Raw genomic sequence first — 18,594 nt, 5'->3', positions numbered from 1 at the left:
CGCCTTGCGGCCCGCTGAGGTGCCCCGGCGAGCCACCCACGAGGTGTCCATCACCCTGACGCCCATGCTGGGGACACAGAGACGGGGGTCAGCACCCGCCCGGCCGGAGGGCGCCGCCAGCACCCCCTCGCCTCTTCTTGGGGATCCCTAAGAATGGCTCTTCCACCGGGAAACTGCTGGGAATGAAACTCCAGGGCAATAGGGCAGGGGTGGCAGCGTGGGATGGGTTTGTGCCACCCACCAGCCACGTCTCCCTTCCCCAAGAGCCAGCAGGCACCAGCACCCACCCAGCACCCTCCCAGCAGCCTGCAGAGGATACGGTACCTTTGGATTTTCCTAAGGCTGCATGGGCAGAAACAAACGATCATTAATGTGAAAACTCCCTAAAACTGCACAGCGCACAGGGACAGAGGTCACTGCTGGGCAAAGGAGCTGCGAGGCCGAGGGGCTTCGAGAGAGGGGCAGAGGGGCTGAGCAGGGACCAGGCTGTGCCAGTGGTGGGACAGCTTGGGATGCCTTCTGGAAATGGGGACATTTTGGGATGGGAGGAGTCCTGGGGTGTTTTCTGGAACCCACTCGACTGTTCGAGGTGCCTGTGAGGTGTCATGGAGGGGGGACATGCACAGGCTGGGAGTGGGGAGCTTTCCCGTGGAGATAATGCTGCAGACCTTGAGGACACCAGGACACCTGTCTCTGGCATGGCACAGCCCCAGCGTCACCCCATGGGCCACCCCACTCCCATCTGCAGTGGGCTGGGGGCAGGCTTGGAGCCCTGGCTTCACCTGAGCACCCCCAAGAGCCTGGCGTGGAAAGCTGGGGCTCCCTCCACCCTGGGTCCACCCAGCCTCCAGCAGCTCAGTGCCACCCAGCCCAAGGTATGCTGAGCATCCTCTCCCCGTCGCCAGGCCCGGCAGTGTCCCTACCCATCCTTCTTGCAGAACTCCAGCATCATGTTGTCGGTGGCCACGCTGAGGGGCCGCCGGGCCTGCTCGTGCTGCCGGCGCTCGCCGTGCTCCATGTCGGGCGAGGGCATGGAGCTGTAGTTGGCGTTGTGGTTCACGTGCAGGGGGCTGCCGTAGTTCCCCGTCACGTTGAACTCGATGTCTGGGGGCACAGAGGGCGTGGGGGGGGCTGTGCTCAGGGAGGGGAGGGACTGGGGGTGTTGGCACTGCTGGGTTGGGCTCAGTGCCCTGCTGAGTCTGGCCAGAGCCCTGCCTGAGCTCCAGCAGGCAGAGGCGGCTGGCAAAACCAAGCCTGGGAGCTCTGAGCCCCCCGCCCGGGAGGTGCCAGCTGTCCCCGGGGCCGCGGGCACGCCCTACCTCCCGGGAAGAACCAGTCTGCGTGCTGGATGAGCGGCTCGATGATGCCCACGATCTGCAGCGACAGCGTCGTCATCATCTCCGTCATGTTCCTGCGGGGGGCGGCAGCTCAGCAACCCCTCAGGCCAGCAGGGTCCCAGCAGGGCTCCCGGCAGGATCCCCGCGGGATTCCCAGCAGGGTCCCAGCAGGATTCCCAGCGGGATCTGCCTCAGTCCTCACCCAGTGGGATTCCCAGCAGGATTCCCAGCAGGATTCTCAGCAAGATCTGCCCCTCAGCCCTCACACAGCAAGATTCCCAACAGTGTTCCCAGCAGGGTCCCAGCAGGATTCCCAAGGGGGTTCCCAGCAGGATTCCCAGCGGGATCTGCCCCTCAGCCCTCACCCAGTGGGATTCCCAGCAGGATTCTCAGCGGGATCTGCCCCGCAGCCCTCACCCAGCGCTCACCCCTCGGCCTGTGGCCACAGCAGGTTGGGTCCCAGCACGATGGCCACGTTGCTCGGGGTCATTTTGTTCATGTCCTGGTACTCGGTCAGCTTGGCCAGGAATTTAATCACGTACCTGGAAAGCAGATCCCCAAGGGGTCAGCGCACGGGTCACAGCCTCTGTGTCCCCTCCCATGTCCTGCTGGCCCCAGGCTCACCTGATGTTGTTGTAGTTGGCTTTGGGCAGCTTCTCGCAGGCGTTCCAGAGAGCCTGCAGCCGTTTCTCCTGCTCCGGGATGCTGCAGGGAGGTGGGAGAGGGCATTATCCCCCATCCCCACCCTGCCCTGGGGCTGTGGACCCTGCCAGCCCCACCCTTGGGGACCCTGCGAGACCCCCAGGCTGCCACCACCATTATGGAAGTAAATTAAGCCCCAGAACCTGTCCCAAGGAGAAGGAATCCCTTCTGGACCTCTCACCACTCCATGGCTCTCAGAGCCCAGAGGAAACATCCCAAATGCTGTGAACCGTGCCAGAAAAAACCCCAAAGCATCCATGGGGACCCAGGCTGTCCCTGCCCGCGCCACGGAGGAACGGGGGGATGTCCCAGACTCACTTGGAGGCCTGGATCCACTCCTCGTACAGCTCGAACGTCATCAGGGGCTCGGGCAGCTCCCGCAGGTAGGACTTGAGGGCTCCTGTGGCACACAGGGGACACAGGGATTGGCACTGCAGGTGGCACCGGCTGTTGGGCACCAAGTGGTTTTGCTCCTGGGCACTTGGACCCACATCCCCCCCAGCCTTTCCCCCCCACCGCACCCCAGAGCACCCGCTGGTGGCCCCGCCTTGGGGCAGCCTGTGGCACCCCCGACCCTGCGCCCACCTTGCCACCCTGCAGTCCCTCCCAGCACCTTCCCTCTGCATGGCAGCACTTCTCAGTGGCTGCCCCAGTTTGTGTCACCTCACAGAGGGAGCACCCTGCCCCATTAGCCAGGCCGTTCATTAATGACAAAATTAATTGAACAAAATCAGACCCAGCATCAACCCCTGGACTGCACCACTGGCTCCTGGTCTCCAGCTGGACTTGGTGCCTCTGATCCCCCTCAGGGTTCCCTTGGGGGGTGCCTGGAGGGGCCACCCCGCCCCGAGGAGCCCCACCTGCGATGGCATGGGGGTCAGCTGAGTACTCCTGCACGTCCACCACGCAGCAGTCCAGGGCAGCCTTGAGCTTCTTCAGCTTGGAGGCCGAGGGAGCCACTCGGAAGAGACCCTGTGCGGAGTGTTGGACAGGGCTCGGGGCTGGGCATGTCCCTGAGCCCCCCCGTTCCTCAGCCTGGCCCTGGGGACACCTGTGACCCACCTCCTGCTGCATCCCCCTTCCAGCAGGGACCCACCTCCTGCTGCATCCCACATCCCAGCAGGGACCCACCTCCTGCTGCATCCCACATCCCAGCAGGGACCCATCTCCTGCTGCATCCCACATCCCAGCAGGGACCCACCTCCTGCTGCATCCCCCTTCCAGCAGGGACCCACCTCCTGCTGCATCCCACATCCCAGCAGGGACCCACCTCCTGCTGCATCCCACATCCCAGCAGGGACCCATCTCCTGCTGCAGCCCCCAATTCCAGCAGGGACCCACCTCCTGCTGCATCCCCCAATTCCAGCAGGGACCCACCTCCTGCTGCATCCCACATCCCAGCAGGGACCCATCTCCTGCTGCAGCCCCCAATTCCAGCAGGGACCCATCTCCTGCTGCAGCCCCCAATTCCAGCAGGGACCCACCTCCTGCTGCATCCCCCAATTCCAGCAGGGACCCACCTCCTCCTGCAGCCCACATCCCAGCAGGGACCCACCTCCTCCTGCATCCCCCAATTCCAGCAGGGACCCACCTCCTGCTGCAGCCCCCAATTCCAGCAGGGACCCACCTCCTGCTGCATCCCCCAATTCCAGCAGGGACCCACCTCCTGCTGCAGCCCCCAATTCCAGCAGGGACCCACCTCCTGCTGCATCCCCCTTCCAGCAGGGACCCATCTCCTGCTGCATCCCCCAATTCCAGCAGGGACCCACCTCCTCCTGCTGCATCCCACATTCCAGCAGGGACCCACCTCCTCCTGCAGCCCACATTCCAGCAGCATGGTCACGCAGGCCTCCACGGGGAAGGCGATCTCCCGCCCGCTGACAGCCAGGTGCTCCTCCAGGGGCTTCCCAAAGGAGGGCTTCTCCATCCACGCCTCTGTGGAGGGGGCAGAGGAGAGGGAGGGTGGTGCCAGGTCCAGCAGCCCCTCCCCAAAAGGCCCTTGGGCCACAGTTTTGGCAGCAAAATTCTCTGTATGGGTGTTTTTAGAAGAACAGGACCCTGCAGCTCTGGCCTTTTCCAGCCATCACAGGATTTCAAAGGAGCTGGATAACATTTTCCACAGGGGTAACAGCATGCAAACAATTGCAATATCCTCCCCTCCTTCCATCATGGTTTAAGGCAGGAATATTTTGTGGAATAGAGGGGGAAATGCAATAGGAATCCCTCCCTGCCCTGCCAGGAGCCCTGGCCCAGGAAGGAGCTGCTTTTGGGGCCGTTGCCTGAGGCTCACCCCAACCTCGGGCTCCCAGCCCAGAGCCTTTGGATGCTGCACCCCCAGAGAGACCCCCCCAAGCCCCCCTCAGTGATGGGATTCCAGCTGCACTCGATGGGGATTTCCACAGAACCCCAGAAGAGTTTGGGTTGGAAGGGACCCCAAAGCCCACCCAGTGCCACCCCTGCCATGGCAGGGACACCTCCCACTGTCCCAGGATCTCCCAGCCCTGTCCAGCCTGGCCTTGGGCACTGCCAGGGATCCAGGGGCAGCCCCAGCTGCTCTGGGCACCCTGTGCCAGGGCCTGCCCACCCTCAGCACACTGGGACAGGTTTCTCCCTCTCCATGCAGATGGATCCTGCCCCCAGCCAAGGGGGATGGGGATGGGATCCCCTCCCAGCACCGGGACGGGCGGGATGCAGGCAGGACAAGCAAAGGGACGGGGCTCAGCTGTCCCCGCGGGGTCACAGAGCCCGTCACAGCCCCTGGGTGCCACAGGCAGGGACCGACCTGCGGGCACTCACCCTGCTGGGCTTTGATCTGTGGCAGGAAGTTCTGCAGGAGCGCCAGGGATTTGCGGTGGTACTCGGCCTGCACCTCGATCAGCTGTGGGGACACGGGGACACGGCGCCGGGGTCACCGCGCTGCCGGGCCAGGGACAGCCCGGGGGGGTGGCACTTACAGTTTGAAAATAGTTTGCATAGTCGACTTCTTTGGCCACGAAATTGTACATGTCAGCCGAGAGCTGGTCCTGCGGGGGGCAGAGGATCTGTCACCGTCCCTGCCCTGCCGCCCTGGTGCCACCACCAGGGCCCTTCCCCGGCCACCAGCAGGGAGCAGCTGGGTCCCAGCGGGAGTCCAGTGGCACAGGGCTAAGGTTAGGGTGTCAGGCGAGCTCAGGAGCCTCCCCCACTGCAGCCTGAGCAGGGCCCAGGTTCCCCCAAAATTTGGACTCCCTCTTATCCCAGGGAAGGGGGTGAAAGTCCCTCTTAGTGCTTGAAAATGACAGAAATCAACCCAGCACAGAGAAGGTGCAGAAACGTCTCTGCCGGTGCCAGGGCTGGATGTGCCAGTGCTGAGCTCTGCCAGGACGGGTTCCCAGGGAATGGGAGCCCCTCCAGCTCCGAGGGATGTGGAGGATGGGGATGGAGCAGCTGGGAATGTCCTGCTTGGCTGGGGAGCATCACCCAGAGCCACCGCGCTGCGTTTGGGGCCAGCCGGAGGAGGGGCAGCGCCGGCGGGGGGAAGGAAGGTGCAGAGGGGTGAGAGGAGAGGCTGCAGCTTTCCCCAGAGTCGGGGAGCCCACAGACCCCCCTCGGCCCGGAGGAGCCCCGTACCCGGCAGATCTCCACCCTGTTGGCTGCCTCCTCCATCTCCTCCCGGAGAGCGTCGGCTTTGGCGCCCGAGGGCTGCAGGTTGCTGGCCAGACCCGAGGACTTCACCGACTGCTGCCACCTGCGGGAGGGACAGGGACCAGTCCGAGCAGTGACCACATCCCCGCGGGGCCACCGCGGCCCCCAGAGCTGAGCAGCGCGGAGATGATCCCAGTCCAGCTGGGATTTAGCCCCACTCCCAGCCCCAGCCGTCCCATCCCCACGGCGCTGCTCACACCAGGGAAGGAATTCTTTTCAGCAGGATAAGGAGCCATATCCGGGTGGGAAGAGAGGGGAAGGGGATGGGAGAGCCTGGGCATGACGCTGGGGACTGTGGAGACCTCTCAGACCTGTCCCAGGGCATGCTGGAGTGGGGGCTTGGACAACTCAGCAGTGCCAGGGGCAATGCCGAGTCATCCCGGCTCCCCTCGGTGCCACTGCAGGGGCAGGAGCACTCGGCTCTCTGCATCAGAACTCACAAAGACAGGGAAAAAAGTACAAAATAACCCTTTCTGCCAGAAAAAAATACACTTTTGGCAAGGAAACCCATCCATGGGTTCTGCAGACAGAGGCAGAAATGGTGGCTCATTGCAGAGCTCGACTCAAGCCCACAGAGTCACAGCCAGGGCTCCTTGTCCCGGGGGAACCGCGGTGCCAGGGGCCCAGGAGCTGCTCTCCTGGGAGCTACCCCTGGCTTGGGAATGTTCCTGTCTTATAAAGCACTTGAAGGCACTTCCTACCTCGTCCTGGAGGAGTCCATGTCCAGCACGAGCTTCGCCAAGTGCTTCCTCTGCTTTTGGATGTTTGGGATTTCCACCTGCAGCAGCACACGGAAGAGGAGGAGGTGACAGCCCTGGAGAGGTGTCCAGGGACGGGTCACACCCGGCTTCGGGCCGGGCGGGTGAGGATGCGGCTCCCTAACGTGACACCCTCAGGGAGGCGGCCGGGCTGCTCCCTCCTGCGTGTCCCACCCGCAGTGAGCCCCAGAGGAGCAGCCCTGGGGGATCCAAACCCCGCGGGGACCTGGGTGAGAGCAGGAAAAGGGCTCTGGGAGGCGGCGGGGCAGCGCAGGGGCTGTCACACCTCACCTCAGCCAGCACGAAGAGCGGCTCGATGACGTCCCTCTCCACCTGCAGCTCGAAGTGGATGAGCTCCTGCGCCAGCTTGTCCTCGGCCTCCCCGCACAGCCGCAGCATCTTCCTGCAGGGACAGGCAGGGCTGGGCACGGCGGGCACTGCCCTGCACCCGGGGGCACGGGGCAGCAGCCCCTCCTTGGCAGAGGGTGCAGGAGGGCGGCACCGCGGGCGCCCGGGGTGCCAGGAAAGCTCATTCCTTCAGCATTGCACTTGGAATGATATAATAGCAGTTAAAGTGTTATATTAAAGTAGTAATTTATATTACTATTCTATAATATATATAATTATAATATTATTATATTAAAGTACTATATTATTGTATTATGACATATTGATTATATTATTATATTAGTGACATATTGAGCTATATCATTATGTTATATATTTGTATTATGTTATGTGTTGTTATTATATTATATATTATTATCAGGGCAGTCTGAAATGGTATGGGCTTTAAATAGCTATATAAATAAATATAAAATATAAAAATAACAAATCGCATATAAATATAGAAGTATTCATAAAACATATGTAACTATACAAATTATAATACAGAAATATATAAAATGTACAAATATAAATACATTAATAAGGATAAATCACACATAGGTATATAAACAGTAGTAACTCAAATGTAAATATATAACATATATAAAAATTGATATAAAAATAAGTGTAAATGTCTATATGTGCAGATTACATTGTATGATCACAGGACCCCAGCCCATACATGGAGTAGAAGAATTAATTACATGGAGGAGAAGAATTAATTACCACTGAATCGCCTGAATTCTGGCACTGGAGACAAGGAACAGCAGCATTCCCAGCACATTCCCAGACCATTCCCAGACCATTCCCAGACCATTCCCAGCAGCATTCCCAGCGCATTCCCAGCACATTCCCAGCACATTCCCAGCACACCCCCAGCACATTCCCAGCACATCCCAGGGCAGTCTGGACCCGGGGCACCCCAGCCCCCCTTACCCCAGCAGGGAGTCGTCCCCCAGCACGGCCGATCCCTCCATCAGACACTGCGCCAGCGTCGTCAGCGGCAGCTTCTTCTGCAGAGAGAGGGGCTGTGTTCCCACTGGATCCCAGAATCCCGGATCCCCCAGACCCCTGGATCCTGGAGCCCCCAGATCCCTGGATCCCAGACCCCCCAGATCCCTGGATCCTGGAGCCCCCAGATCCCTGGATCCCGGAGCCCCCAGATCCCTGGATCCTGGAGCCCCCAGATCCCTGGATCCCAGACCCCCCAGATCCCTGGATCCCGGAGCCCCCAGATCCCTGGATCCCAGACCCCCCAGATCCCTGGATCCCAGAGCCCCCAGATCCCTGGATCCTGGAGCCCCCAGATCCCTGGATCCCGGAGCCCCCGGCCCCGCCGCCCTCACCGAGCGCTTGTCGGCGTCCAGGCCCTGCTGGCCCTGCAGACAGGCTGTCAGCTTCTTGTGGGTGCTGTGGGACACCTGCTTCACCAGCTCCAGCCGCTTCTCCACCTGCAGAGCAACGGAGCCGTCACCGGGATCCCATCACCCCAGGATCCCATCACCCCAGGATCCCATCACTGGGGATCCCATCACTGAGGATCCCATCACCAGGGATCCCATCACCCCAGGATCCCATCACCAGGGATCCCATCACCCCAGGATCCCATCACCAGGGATCACTATCCCCCTGGGATTCCATCACCCAGAGATCCCATCACCCATCACCCAGGGATCCCATCATCCCAGGATCCCATCACCAGGGGATCCCATCACCCCAGGATTCCATCACCCCAGGATCCCATCACTGGGGATCCCATCACCCAGAGATCCCATCACCCATCACCCAGGGATCCCATCATCCCAGGATCCCATCATCCCAGGATCCCATCACCTGGGATCCCATCACCTGGGATCTTTGGGGTGCTGTGGCACCACCAGGGAGCTGCTGGTGGGTGCAGCCCCCCGGGAGGTGCCCGGGCACCCACGGACACCCCGGGATGGCTCCGGGGGAGCCTCACCTGCAGCAGATCTTCGCTCAACACCTCGGTCTTCTCGGCTCTGCAGGACAAGAGAGGAGAGGAACCTTTGGTGAAGGGTTTGGGACACGCAGCAGCACCCCCTGCACACCACGGACCTCGGGATGTGCTTTTCCTTTGGGATGCAGGGGGGATTTAGGGATCTCTGCTCCCACAGCCATGCCTCGTCTCCTAAGGAAGGAACTGATGGAGCATCTCCACGGCTCACTGCCAGGTAACTCACCTATCCAGGGCCTGCCTCCCACCTCTCCCTTGTTTTTCCCTTATTCCCAGGAAAACAGGGATTCAGATTCCCAGAAGGAAGCGGGCAGCGCTCGGAGAGAGGCGCTGTGGCTCCCTCCGCAGCCCAAGGACAGCGCGTCCGCACGGCTGAGCCTCCTCACACGGGGGCAGCCGCGGGATGTGAGGCGGCAGCTGCTGCCCGGGGCCTCGCCAGAGCCCTTCTGCTGCTCACTGGAGGCGGATTTACCGCTCCAGAGCCCGCGGCAGCCGCTGCCTTCCCGAGCGAGGAGCGCCGGGATGCAGGAGACGCAAACCCGCCGTCCTCAGCCCGTGGACCCGCAGCAACCAGAGCCCAGGGCCCCCACACCACAGCTGATCAGGCTCATTTAAACCAGCACATCCAGATCAGTTGTTCTTTTTCCCAGGGTTTTTAACAACTTCGGCGCATCCTTTCACTTGGAAAAACGAGCTCTGTCCATTTGAGCTGGGGCAGAGCTGTCGTTCAGCCAATCGGTCCCTGAAGGTTCCTCAGGGGACAGTGAGAGCTTGGCGCTGCCATCCTGCAAACAACACCTTTGTTTCCTGAGCCTGGTCCCTTCCTGCCAGCCGAGCTGGATTCTCAGCTTGGAGACAGGGAGGGAAGTGTTGGAGCAGTGGAAATAAGGAGCAAACACAGAGAAAGGGACAGAGAGCGAGCGCGGCGCAGGAGAGGCTCGTGCACAAATCCATCTCACCCAAAGCCTTGCAGAAAGTGAAAATCACAGAATCCCTGAATGGTTTGGGTTGGAAGGGACCTCAAAGGCCATCTCATCCCACCCCTGCCATGGCAGGGACACCTCCCACTGTCCCAGGCTGCTCCCAGCCCTGTCCAGCCTGGCCTTGGGCACTGCCAGGGATCCAGGGGCAGCCCCAGCTGCTCTGGGCACCTGTGCCAGGGCCTCCCCAAACCAACTGATTAAATCTGCATTGAGCATGGAAGATGTCCCAGTGCCTGATTTAAGGTGGTTTAAAAATAAATTTTAAAAAATTAAATTTAACAAACCCTGTTTATTTTAATTTTCAAAATTCGTTATTGAAATGAGCAGATTAGGTCCTCTCTAAGGAGCACTGCCCACCTGGGAGTAAGAGCTGAGCAGCTTCTCCTCCTCCTCTGGGAATCACCTTCACTCTCATTTAGACAGGATTGGAAGTGACACAGAATTAGCACAAACAGGGAAAAAAGCAGCAAATATCCACGGGCACAGCCACAACGTCCGTCCCTGGCTCGGGATATTTTTAGCATCCTGAAGGAGTGGGAGGTGGCAGGAGTGAGGCACCGCTGGCACATCCCTGCTGCTCACTCCCAGGAATCACTTCCTCCCTTGAACAGAAGAAGGGATTTTTTTTCCTGTGTTTTCTCCTCTCCCAGCCAGGAGGTGGGTGGGATTTGCACATCCCGGCTCCCAGGGGCAGCTCTCTCTCCCAGCAGCCACATCCCAACCCGTGCTACGCTCTCAGGTGTGTTTGGGAAGCAAAAACAACATTTCAAAGAGAATAACAAAAACCTGGCCTTGATCTGTTTTAAAGCACATCCTCAGTGTGAGAAACCCCCGTGGTTTCAGCGGAGAGCATCCCCCAGGGCCAGCCCTGCACAGCCCTGCTGCAGTGGGAGCCTGCCAGGGAGGAATTTGCCTTTAAAAGGGGGGCACAAGCAGGCTGCAGCCTTTAATGGGTTGGGATAAACAAAGGGGCTGCCCCAATCAATCCCACTTAAGGACGGGTGATGGTCCCTGTGCCTCCCAAGAGAGGGGGGGCAGACACCCCCCAATTTCCCTGTCTGGTCCCTAATTCCCCAAAATTCATTCCATATGAGTTACACACATCCCGAGGGAACATCCCTTGGGGACACAGCCAGCATTCCCAGCTCCCAACGATTTTCCTCTTTCCTTCTGGCAAACAAAATCCTGCTGCTCCCCTCCCCCTCCAGATTTCCACCCGAGCCGTTTCCCAGCACAAACCCGGGCCCTGCTCTGGCAGCAGCCAGACCTGTCCCTGCAGGCAGCTGGGGAAAAGGGACAGTGACCATGGAGAGCTAAAGCCAGCGAGGGGGGCCACAGCCACGGCGTGCTGGGCTTTTGCTGCTGCACGAGTTCATTGCTGCCAGCAGAAATCAACACCGAAAACACGTGAGTTTCCAAAGCCTTGACCCGGGGAGGTGCAGCAGAGCCCGTGCTTCCCTGGAGCATCGCCTGGTGCCAGCCCCCTCTGCCTGGCTGGACCACCCACCACTGTCCCCGTCCAGCGTCCCCCTCTGGTGCCTCAGCCACCCACGGCAGGGAGCTGCCGGCCTTGGATTTGACCCTGAGCCTGCAAAACTCCGAGCACGGCAAGGATTTCATGGCAGTTAATCCCTGAATGGGAAAGCATCACGCTCGGTGTGGGACAGCAGGAGCAGGGATGAAACATCTCTAGGGGGAGAGGCTGTCCATGGTGCCCCACAAAGCCCCTCGCCTCCATCCCCTGCCCAAAGACCCCTTTGGACCCTGCTCCAGCCACCCCTTGCTGCAGCCTGCCCATAAATATTTAATCACTATTTAATCACCAACGCTGATTCCCTGATTTCTCCTTGCTCTAGCCTAAAAATAGCTCCAGTGCTGGAGAGGGAGGCACAAACACCCAGGCAAGGCCGGCAGCACTGATTCCCAGGGGTGGGTCTGTCCCACATCCCGCACGGACACAGCACAGGCCCCGGCTCCACCCCGGTCCTGCCGCATCTCCCCGGTCCTGCCTGCCAGAAAATTCCAGGTGCTGGAGTCCCCAAAGCCCAGAGGGGAGGCTGGGGAGGGAGGTTCATCCACAGCCCCTGGGAAAAGCACTGGGCATCCTCTGCGTTTGCCAGAGGGAGGAGGAAGCCCCTCGGTGTCACCCACAGCCCTGGGCTCTGCGATCCAGGCTGGATTTTGATCCAAGGCCACGCTGTCCCCACCTTCTGCCGCCACCTGAGCTCCCGCGGCCAGCGCCTCCCTGGGGACACAGATCCCGGCGGCTCAAACCCGGCACCCGCCGAGCCCCAGCGGAGCCGCGGATTTTTCCCGGTGCCTTTTTAGCAGGCAAGAAGCAAAACATCAAATATTGATATCTTCAAATCGCTGCTCAGCTCCCCCGGGAAACGGCTCCGACTGCAACATCCAGCCCGACGTGGGGACACGGCCCCGCCGGCGCCTCCTCCGGCGCGTCCCCGGCGCGTCCTGCCGCGGGTGACACGGAGCGACAGCCCGGGACCCGTGTCCTGCCTCGGGTGACACGGAGCGACAGCCCGGGACCCGTGTCCTGCCCCGGGTGACACGGAGCGACAGCCCGGGACCCGTGTCCTGCCCCGGGTGACACGGAGCGACAGCCCGGGACCCGTGTCCTGCCCCGGGTGACACGGAGCGACAGCCCGGGACCCGTGTCCTGCCCCAGGTGACACGGAGCGACAGCCCGGGGCCCGTGTCCTGCCCCAGGTGACACGATGGGACAGCCCGGGGCCCGTGTCCTGCCGCGGGTGACACGGTGGGACAGCCTGGGACCCGTGTCCTGCCCTGGGTGACACGGAGCGACAGCCCGGGACCCGTGTCCTGCCCTGGGTGACACGGAGCGACAGCCCGGGACCCGTGTCCTGCCCTGGGTGACACGGTGGGACAGCCCGGGGGCCGTGTCCTGCCCCAGGTGACACGGTGCGACAGCCCGGGACCCGTGTCCTGCCCCAGGTGACACGGAGCGACAGCCCGGGACCCGTGTCCTGCCCCAGGTGACACGGTGGGACAGCCCGGGGGCCGTGTCCTGCCCCAGGTGACACGGTGCGACAGCCCGGGGGCCGTGTCCTGCCGCGGGTGACACGGAGCGACAGCCCGGGGGCCGTGTCCTGCCCCAGGTGACACGGAGCGACAGCCCGGGGGCCGTGTCCTGCCTCGGGTGACACGGAGCGACAGCCCGGGGGCCACAGCTGCGCTCAGGGCAGCGCTGCCCACCCAGCGGGGCCGGGGCCGGGCTGTGCCCGCGCAGCCGAGCCAGGCTGGAGCAGCAGCAGGAGCGGGCAGGGAGGGCTGGAGCAGCTTCCCTCCATCCCGCCCGCAGCTGGGGAAAGCGAGTGAAGCAAAGCAAAATGGGGGAGAGATTCTGCAAGGCAGAAAAGCCTCCTGTCCTCATCTCCTGCTGCCTTCCCGCGGCGAGCTCGGCGCTGGCATCCCTTTGGCACGGGATGCTCGGGGCCCTCTGCTCCCGGCGCTTCCCGGCTTCTGCTCCCCGGTGCCCGGGGCCGCGTCCCGAGCACGCTCCCATCCCGATTTAGCAGCCGTGGAGAAGCCCTTGCAGAGCGCAGAGCCCTGAGGCAGCGGGAGCAGGGACAGACCCCTCAGCCCGCTCCATGAATATTCCAGGTTGTCGGCGCCGTCTCTTTGCGAGGAGGATAAAAATATCCCCGGGCTGCCGGGATCCGCCGGCTCCAGAGCCGGGATCCCAGGGGGTTCTGCCGGCAGCAGTCACGGGCACCCCGAGGTGCAGATGGGGAGCCCAGCTATTCACAGGGTGCTGTTCCCTCCCGCAAACCCCACTGGGAAAATCCCAGGCGGTGCTTTTATTTCCCTCTGCCCTTATTCCGTGCGAGCAGAAAATGTCCTTCTTTCTTGCCGGATATTCCTGCAGCACCAGGAATGAACCCTCGGTGTTTAAAGGCTTTGTCTGGAGCTGCGGCCGCCCTGGGGCTTGGAAAAGCATCTCCCTGCGAGCCACCGAGGTGACATCCAGCCCCAAAGGCCACCACTGCCCCCGCGATGGGCGACACAGCGTGGGATGCTCGGAAAGGCCGAGGAGGAAAAATCCAACCCCTCCGAGCTTCCGCCGCCATTCCCGGCGAGCTCCGTCCCCTCTGTGCCCAGGGGGAGCCCAGCGTGTCACTCTGCAGGCGGCTGCTCTAATCCCCATGGGAAAAATCCCCCCGGAGCCGATCCTGGGAAACTCCCAGGGCTGGTCGAGTGACCGAGGTGACATCTGGTGCCACTGTCCTACTGCCTGGAGCCAGGGCGGGACCTCCCGAGGGACGGACAAACGCAAATAAAGATAAAAGCACTTCACAGGAAACCGCCTCAGAATGTTCTACAGCCACTCATTGGCTTCTCTTCCCTTTTCCACCCTACTGAGGTAAATATTCCTGCCCCTCACGGACCGGCACGGGAATTCTTGCCAAGGTTGGGTACCAAGTGTGGGGCTGGGCTGGGCTGAGCATCCCCAGTTCTTTCTGTCATGTGAAATGACAAAAAAAACCTCCAAAAGTAAATAAAATAAATAAATTCAAAACAAACAAACGAAATTAAATGAAACAAAATGAAATGAAACGAAACTAAAATAAAATAAAATAAAATACTAAAATAAAATAAAATACTAAAATAAAATAAAATAAAATAAAATAAAATAAAATAAAAGTTTTGCTCAGGGCCCAGCAGAGGTTCTGATCTCCCCAGTGGGAACAGGATCTGATGGAGCTGGGAAGGTGTTGGTGATGGTACCCAGGACTCGGAGCTCCACACTGGATTTGGAAAGGACACAGTCACTTCCTCACCTGACCCTGACCTTGATCCTACCCTGACCCCATAATTCCCTGGTTCTGATCCTTATCCTGAGCTGATCCTGGACTTAACCTTGACCTTTACCCTAAGCCTTACCTTAACCCTAACTACAACCCAGTCTTGATCCAGACCCCGGCCCTGGCCCTAACCCTGACCTTGCCCCTGACCCCGATCCTGCCCCAAGCCCTGAGTCTCCGGCTCACCTTGGCCCTGTCCCTCGGTCCCTCTGTGGCCTCCTCTCAGGGACAAAGGGCTGCTCCCAGCTGTCCCCTCCGGCTCCTGCTGACCCTTGGAGAGGAGTTTCTCCACAGCCCCCTCTCTCCTTCCCTTCTTTATGGAAACTGCACCACCTAAAGCAGGAAAAGACACCAGGGGCTGGGACACCTCTCTGCACACCCTGCAGGGCGACTGGGCAGATGCTGTCCCTGCTGTCCCTGCTGTCCCTGCTGTCCCTGCTGTCCCTGCTGTCCTGGAATGAAGCAATGTCCCCAGGAGACAACCCCCAGGTGAGCACAGCCTCAGCCTGGGACAGGATCCATCCTGGTGATCCCCATTCCCAGGCTCAGGGCGCTGGCACTGCAGGGGGACCCCACTGGGGTCTGGTGACCCCTCAGAGCCCCAAGGGTTGTGGTGTTTGTCCCCCAGTGAGCCTCTGGCAGAAAGACAAAACAGCAGGGTTCTACTCTTATTCCTCATTTCCATTTATTATTCCTTATTCCCATTAATGATTCCTCAGTTCCATTGGTCATCCCTCATTTCTATGTATTATTCCACATTTCCATGTACTACTTCCCACTTCCTTTTATTTTTCCCTGTTTTCATCTATTATTCCTTAATCCTATCTATCATTCCTGATTCCCGGCTGTCTGGAGAGGCCTGCTCAGGACTCTGCAGTGGAAGAGGGATAAGCACGTTGGGGTGGGGACCAGCAGAGCCGGGATGGGCACAGGGATGCTCTGCAAGCTCCGGCCAAGCCCTGAGGAAGCTCCAGGTGCCCCATCCCAGGGAAGAGGGGCCGCATGCCCCGCCGGCCCTGGGTACCTCCAGAGCCTCCCAGCTGCCCAGCACATCCCCTAAGAGGATTAATGGGGGTTTATCCCAGCCCTGGCCCCATTCCCAGGGCTGCGGGAGGGCACAGTGGGATGCTCTGGTGGATGTGGGAGGGAGGATGCCCCGGCCCTGGCAGAGGCACCATTTTGTGGCCAGGGAAGGGAGCAGTGCCCGGCTCTCATCTGCCACGCAGGGGACCTGGGGACACCCCCGGGCAGCCCCCATTGCCAGAGGGTGGGAATGTGTCCAACCCCCTCAGAGGGGCTGGAGAGGGGGCCTGGCCTGGCACGAATGCCAGGGGAAAACCCCACCTTCTGTGCCCGGAACAGCCCCCCCACGGCAGGCACTGCCAGGCTCCCGGCGCTCCTGCACCACGTTCCCACAGCACGCTCCCAGTGCCACCTTCCCGTGCCACCTTCCCTGTGCCATATCCTCAATGCCATGATCCCAGTGCCACCTTCCCAGTGCCACCTTCCCGTGCCACCTTCCCTGTGCCACATCCTCAGTGCCACGATCCCAGTGCCACCTTCCCTGTGCCACCTTCCCTGTGCCACATCCTCAGTGCCACAATCCCAGTGCCACCTTCCCTGTGCCAACTTCCCTGTGCCATGACCCCAGTGCCACATTCCCTGTGCCACATTCCCAGTGCCACGATCCCACAGCACGCTGGCACCACACACACCCCGTGCTCACACTCCACATTCCCACTGCACATTCCCACACCACTCCCGGGCCGCATTCCCGCACCGGACCCTGGAGCTGCTTGCCCACGCCCCCTGCCCACGCCCCCTGCCCACGCCCCCTGCCCACACTCCCGCACCTGCCCACACTCCCGTACCTGCTCACACTCCCGTACCTGCTCACACTCCCGTACCTGCTCACACTCCCGTACCTGCTCACACTCCCGTACCTGCCCACACTCCCGTACCTGCCCAGCACTCCCGTACCTGCCCACACTCCCGTACCTGCCCACACTCCCGTACCTGCTCACACTCCCGTACCTGCTCACACTCCCGCACCTGCTCACACTCCCGTACCTGCTCACACTCCCGTACCTGCCCGGCACTCCCGCACCTGCCCACACTCCCGCAGCCCCGGCAGGAGCCGCTGCCGTCCCGGCCCGTGCCCGCTCCAGGCCGTGGGGCAGCCCCCCCGGTGCCATGGGGGACACGGGGGGACACGGGCGGTGCCAGCAGGAGCCCTGGCGATGCCGAGGGGATGCGGAGCTGCCGCTCCAGCTGTGCCAGTGCCCCAGTGCCGCGATGGGAAGGGAAAATAAATAAATCCCCTTCCCGTCCCCCCCCCCCCCCCGCTGCAAAATCTCCAGGAATTACACAACAGGCACCATCAAACGCGGGCCTGGCCGTGCTCCGGCACACACGGCATTCCCGTGGGCATTCCCACAGGCATTCCCGTGGGCACGGCTCCGGATCCAGAGCCCCGGAGTGCCCCCGGCCCCACGGCCAGCAGCGCCGCCCTGGGGTGCTGGGGGGCAGGGCAGTGGGGCACCCCACAGCACCGGGGCTGGGGAGTGTCCCCGCAGCCCTGGGACCGAGGGGACGGGAGCACAGGGGGACAGGCAGGGAGCAGTGGGCAAAGGGGGCAGGGAGTGGGGCAGGGCAGGTGTAGGCGGACAGGCAGGGGTTAACTGGCAGGGAATGGGCAGGAAGGACGTAAGGGGTGGGCACGGGGGCAATGGGGCAGGCAGAGAACAGGGAGTGGGGCACACAGAGGGGCAGGGAACAGGGACAGGGGTAGGGAGTGGGGCACGGTGAGGACAGAGGGTGTCAGGGCTCAGACAGCGAGCAGGGCAAGGGGCACACGGACAGCAGGAAGGCTCTGGGGTAGGCAGGGAGCAGGCAGGGAGTGGGATTAGGGCCGGTGGGGCAAGCAGGGCTCGGGCAAGGAAGCAGGCACGGAGCAGGAGCAGTGGGGCAGGCAGCGTGGCAGAGGCACAGGTGCAGCATCAGGGCACTGGGGCAGGAAGGGAGGAGGGGCGGAGGGGTAGGCAGGGAGTAGGCAGAGGGTCGATGAGGGCAGCGAGGCTGCCAGAGTGCAGGCAGGGGCAGGACACGGGTAGGGGCAGAACCAGGGCAGTGGGGCAGGCAGGACACGGGTAGGGGCAGAACCAGGGCAGTGGGGCAGGCAGGACACACGGGATCGGGGCGGTGGGGCCGGCAGGGAGCGTGCAGGGAGCTGGGAACGGGCAGGTGCGGGTGCGGCGGGGCGGGCGGGAGCAGGCGGGGTGCGGGATGGGGGCTGTGGGCAGGGCTGGGCTGGGCAGGGTCCGTCCCCATCCCATCCCATCCCATCCCATCCCATCCCATCCCATCCCATCCCATCCCATCCCATCCCGTCCCTACCTGCCCACGGTCTGGTTGGCGAGCTGGCGCATGCGGTTGAATTGCTTCTTCATGGTGGCGGCGGTGCGGGCGGTGCGGGCGGGCAGCGGGGCCGGGGGCCGCGGGCCGCCCCTCCCGCATCCCCGCCCGGCGCCGAGCCGGGCCGGGCCGAGCCGAGCCGAGCCGGGCCGAGCGGGCCCCGCCGCCCCTGCGCCTCTCCGCGCCTCCGCCTGCGCTCCGCGCCCCCCGCGCCGCCCCGCACCGCCCCCGGCCGCGGCGGCCATGGGAAATGTAGTCCGGGGCCGCCCGCCCCGGCGGGCTCTCCGGGCCGGGGGTGGGTCTTGGAGCGAGCCTGGAGCCGGGCATCCCCTTTGGCATCCCCTGAATTCCCCCCGGCATCCCTGGGCGTGGCCCCGGCATCCCTCCGGCATCCCTCAGCGTCCCTCGACATGGCCTCGGCCTCACCTGGCGTCCCCCCGGCATCCCCCTGGCACGCCCAGCGTCACCTGGCATCCCCTCGGGTCCCGTGACACGGCCCCAGCGCCGCTCCAG

General features: G+C 62.1%; 1 protein-coding gene across 1 annotated transcript in view; it reads right to left on the bottom strand.

Annotated features, from left to right (window-relative positions):
* The window catches only part of ARHGAP44 (Rho GTPase activating protein 44), a 24,368-nt gene extending 6,176 nt beyond the window's left edge, over nucleotides 1-18,192 (bottom strand). Inside the window, 18 exon segments of the mRNA XM_053994842.1 lie at nucleotides 1-67; nucleotides 325-342; nucleotides 924-1,104; nucleotides 1,320-1,411; nucleotides 1,766-1,879; nucleotides 1,962-2,042; nucleotides 2,358-2,439; nucleotides 2,900-3,011; nucleotides 3,847-3,974; nucleotides 4,836-4,917; nucleotides 4,994-5,062; nucleotides 5,649-5,766; nucleotides 6,425-6,501; nucleotides 6,773-6,884; nucleotides 7,805-7,881; nucleotides 8,215-8,319; nucleotides 8,829-8,868; nucleotides 18,064-18,192. The exon segment at nucleotides 1-67 is cut by the window's left edge and continues 155 nt beyond it. Of these exon segments, the coding sequence (XP_053850817.1) occupies nucleotides 1-67; nucleotides 325-342; nucleotides 924-1,104; nucleotides 1,320-1,411; nucleotides 1,766-1,879; nucleotides 1,962-2,042; nucleotides 2,358-2,439; nucleotides 2,900-3,011; nucleotides 3,847-3,974; nucleotides 4,836-4,917; nucleotides 4,994-5,062; nucleotides 5,649-5,766; nucleotides 6,425-6,501; nucleotides 6,773-6,884; nucleotides 7,805-7,881; nucleotides 8,215-8,319; nucleotides 8,829-8,868; nucleotides 18,064-18,116 (1,608 nt within the window). The 5' untranslated portion in view covers nucleotides 18,117-18,192.
* Between the last annotated feature and the right edge of the window lie 402 nt (nucleotides 18,193-18,594).

The sequence above is a fragment of the Vidua macroura genome, chromosome 19 (assembly GCF_024509145.1).
Source record: "Vidua macroura isolate BioBank_ID:100142 chromosome 19, ASM2450914v1, whole genome shotgun sequence".
NCBI lineage: Eukaryota > Metazoa > Chordata > Aves > Passeriformes > Viduidae > Vidua > Vidua macroura.
This window is presented reverse-complemented; position numbering and strand designations above follow the sequence as displayed.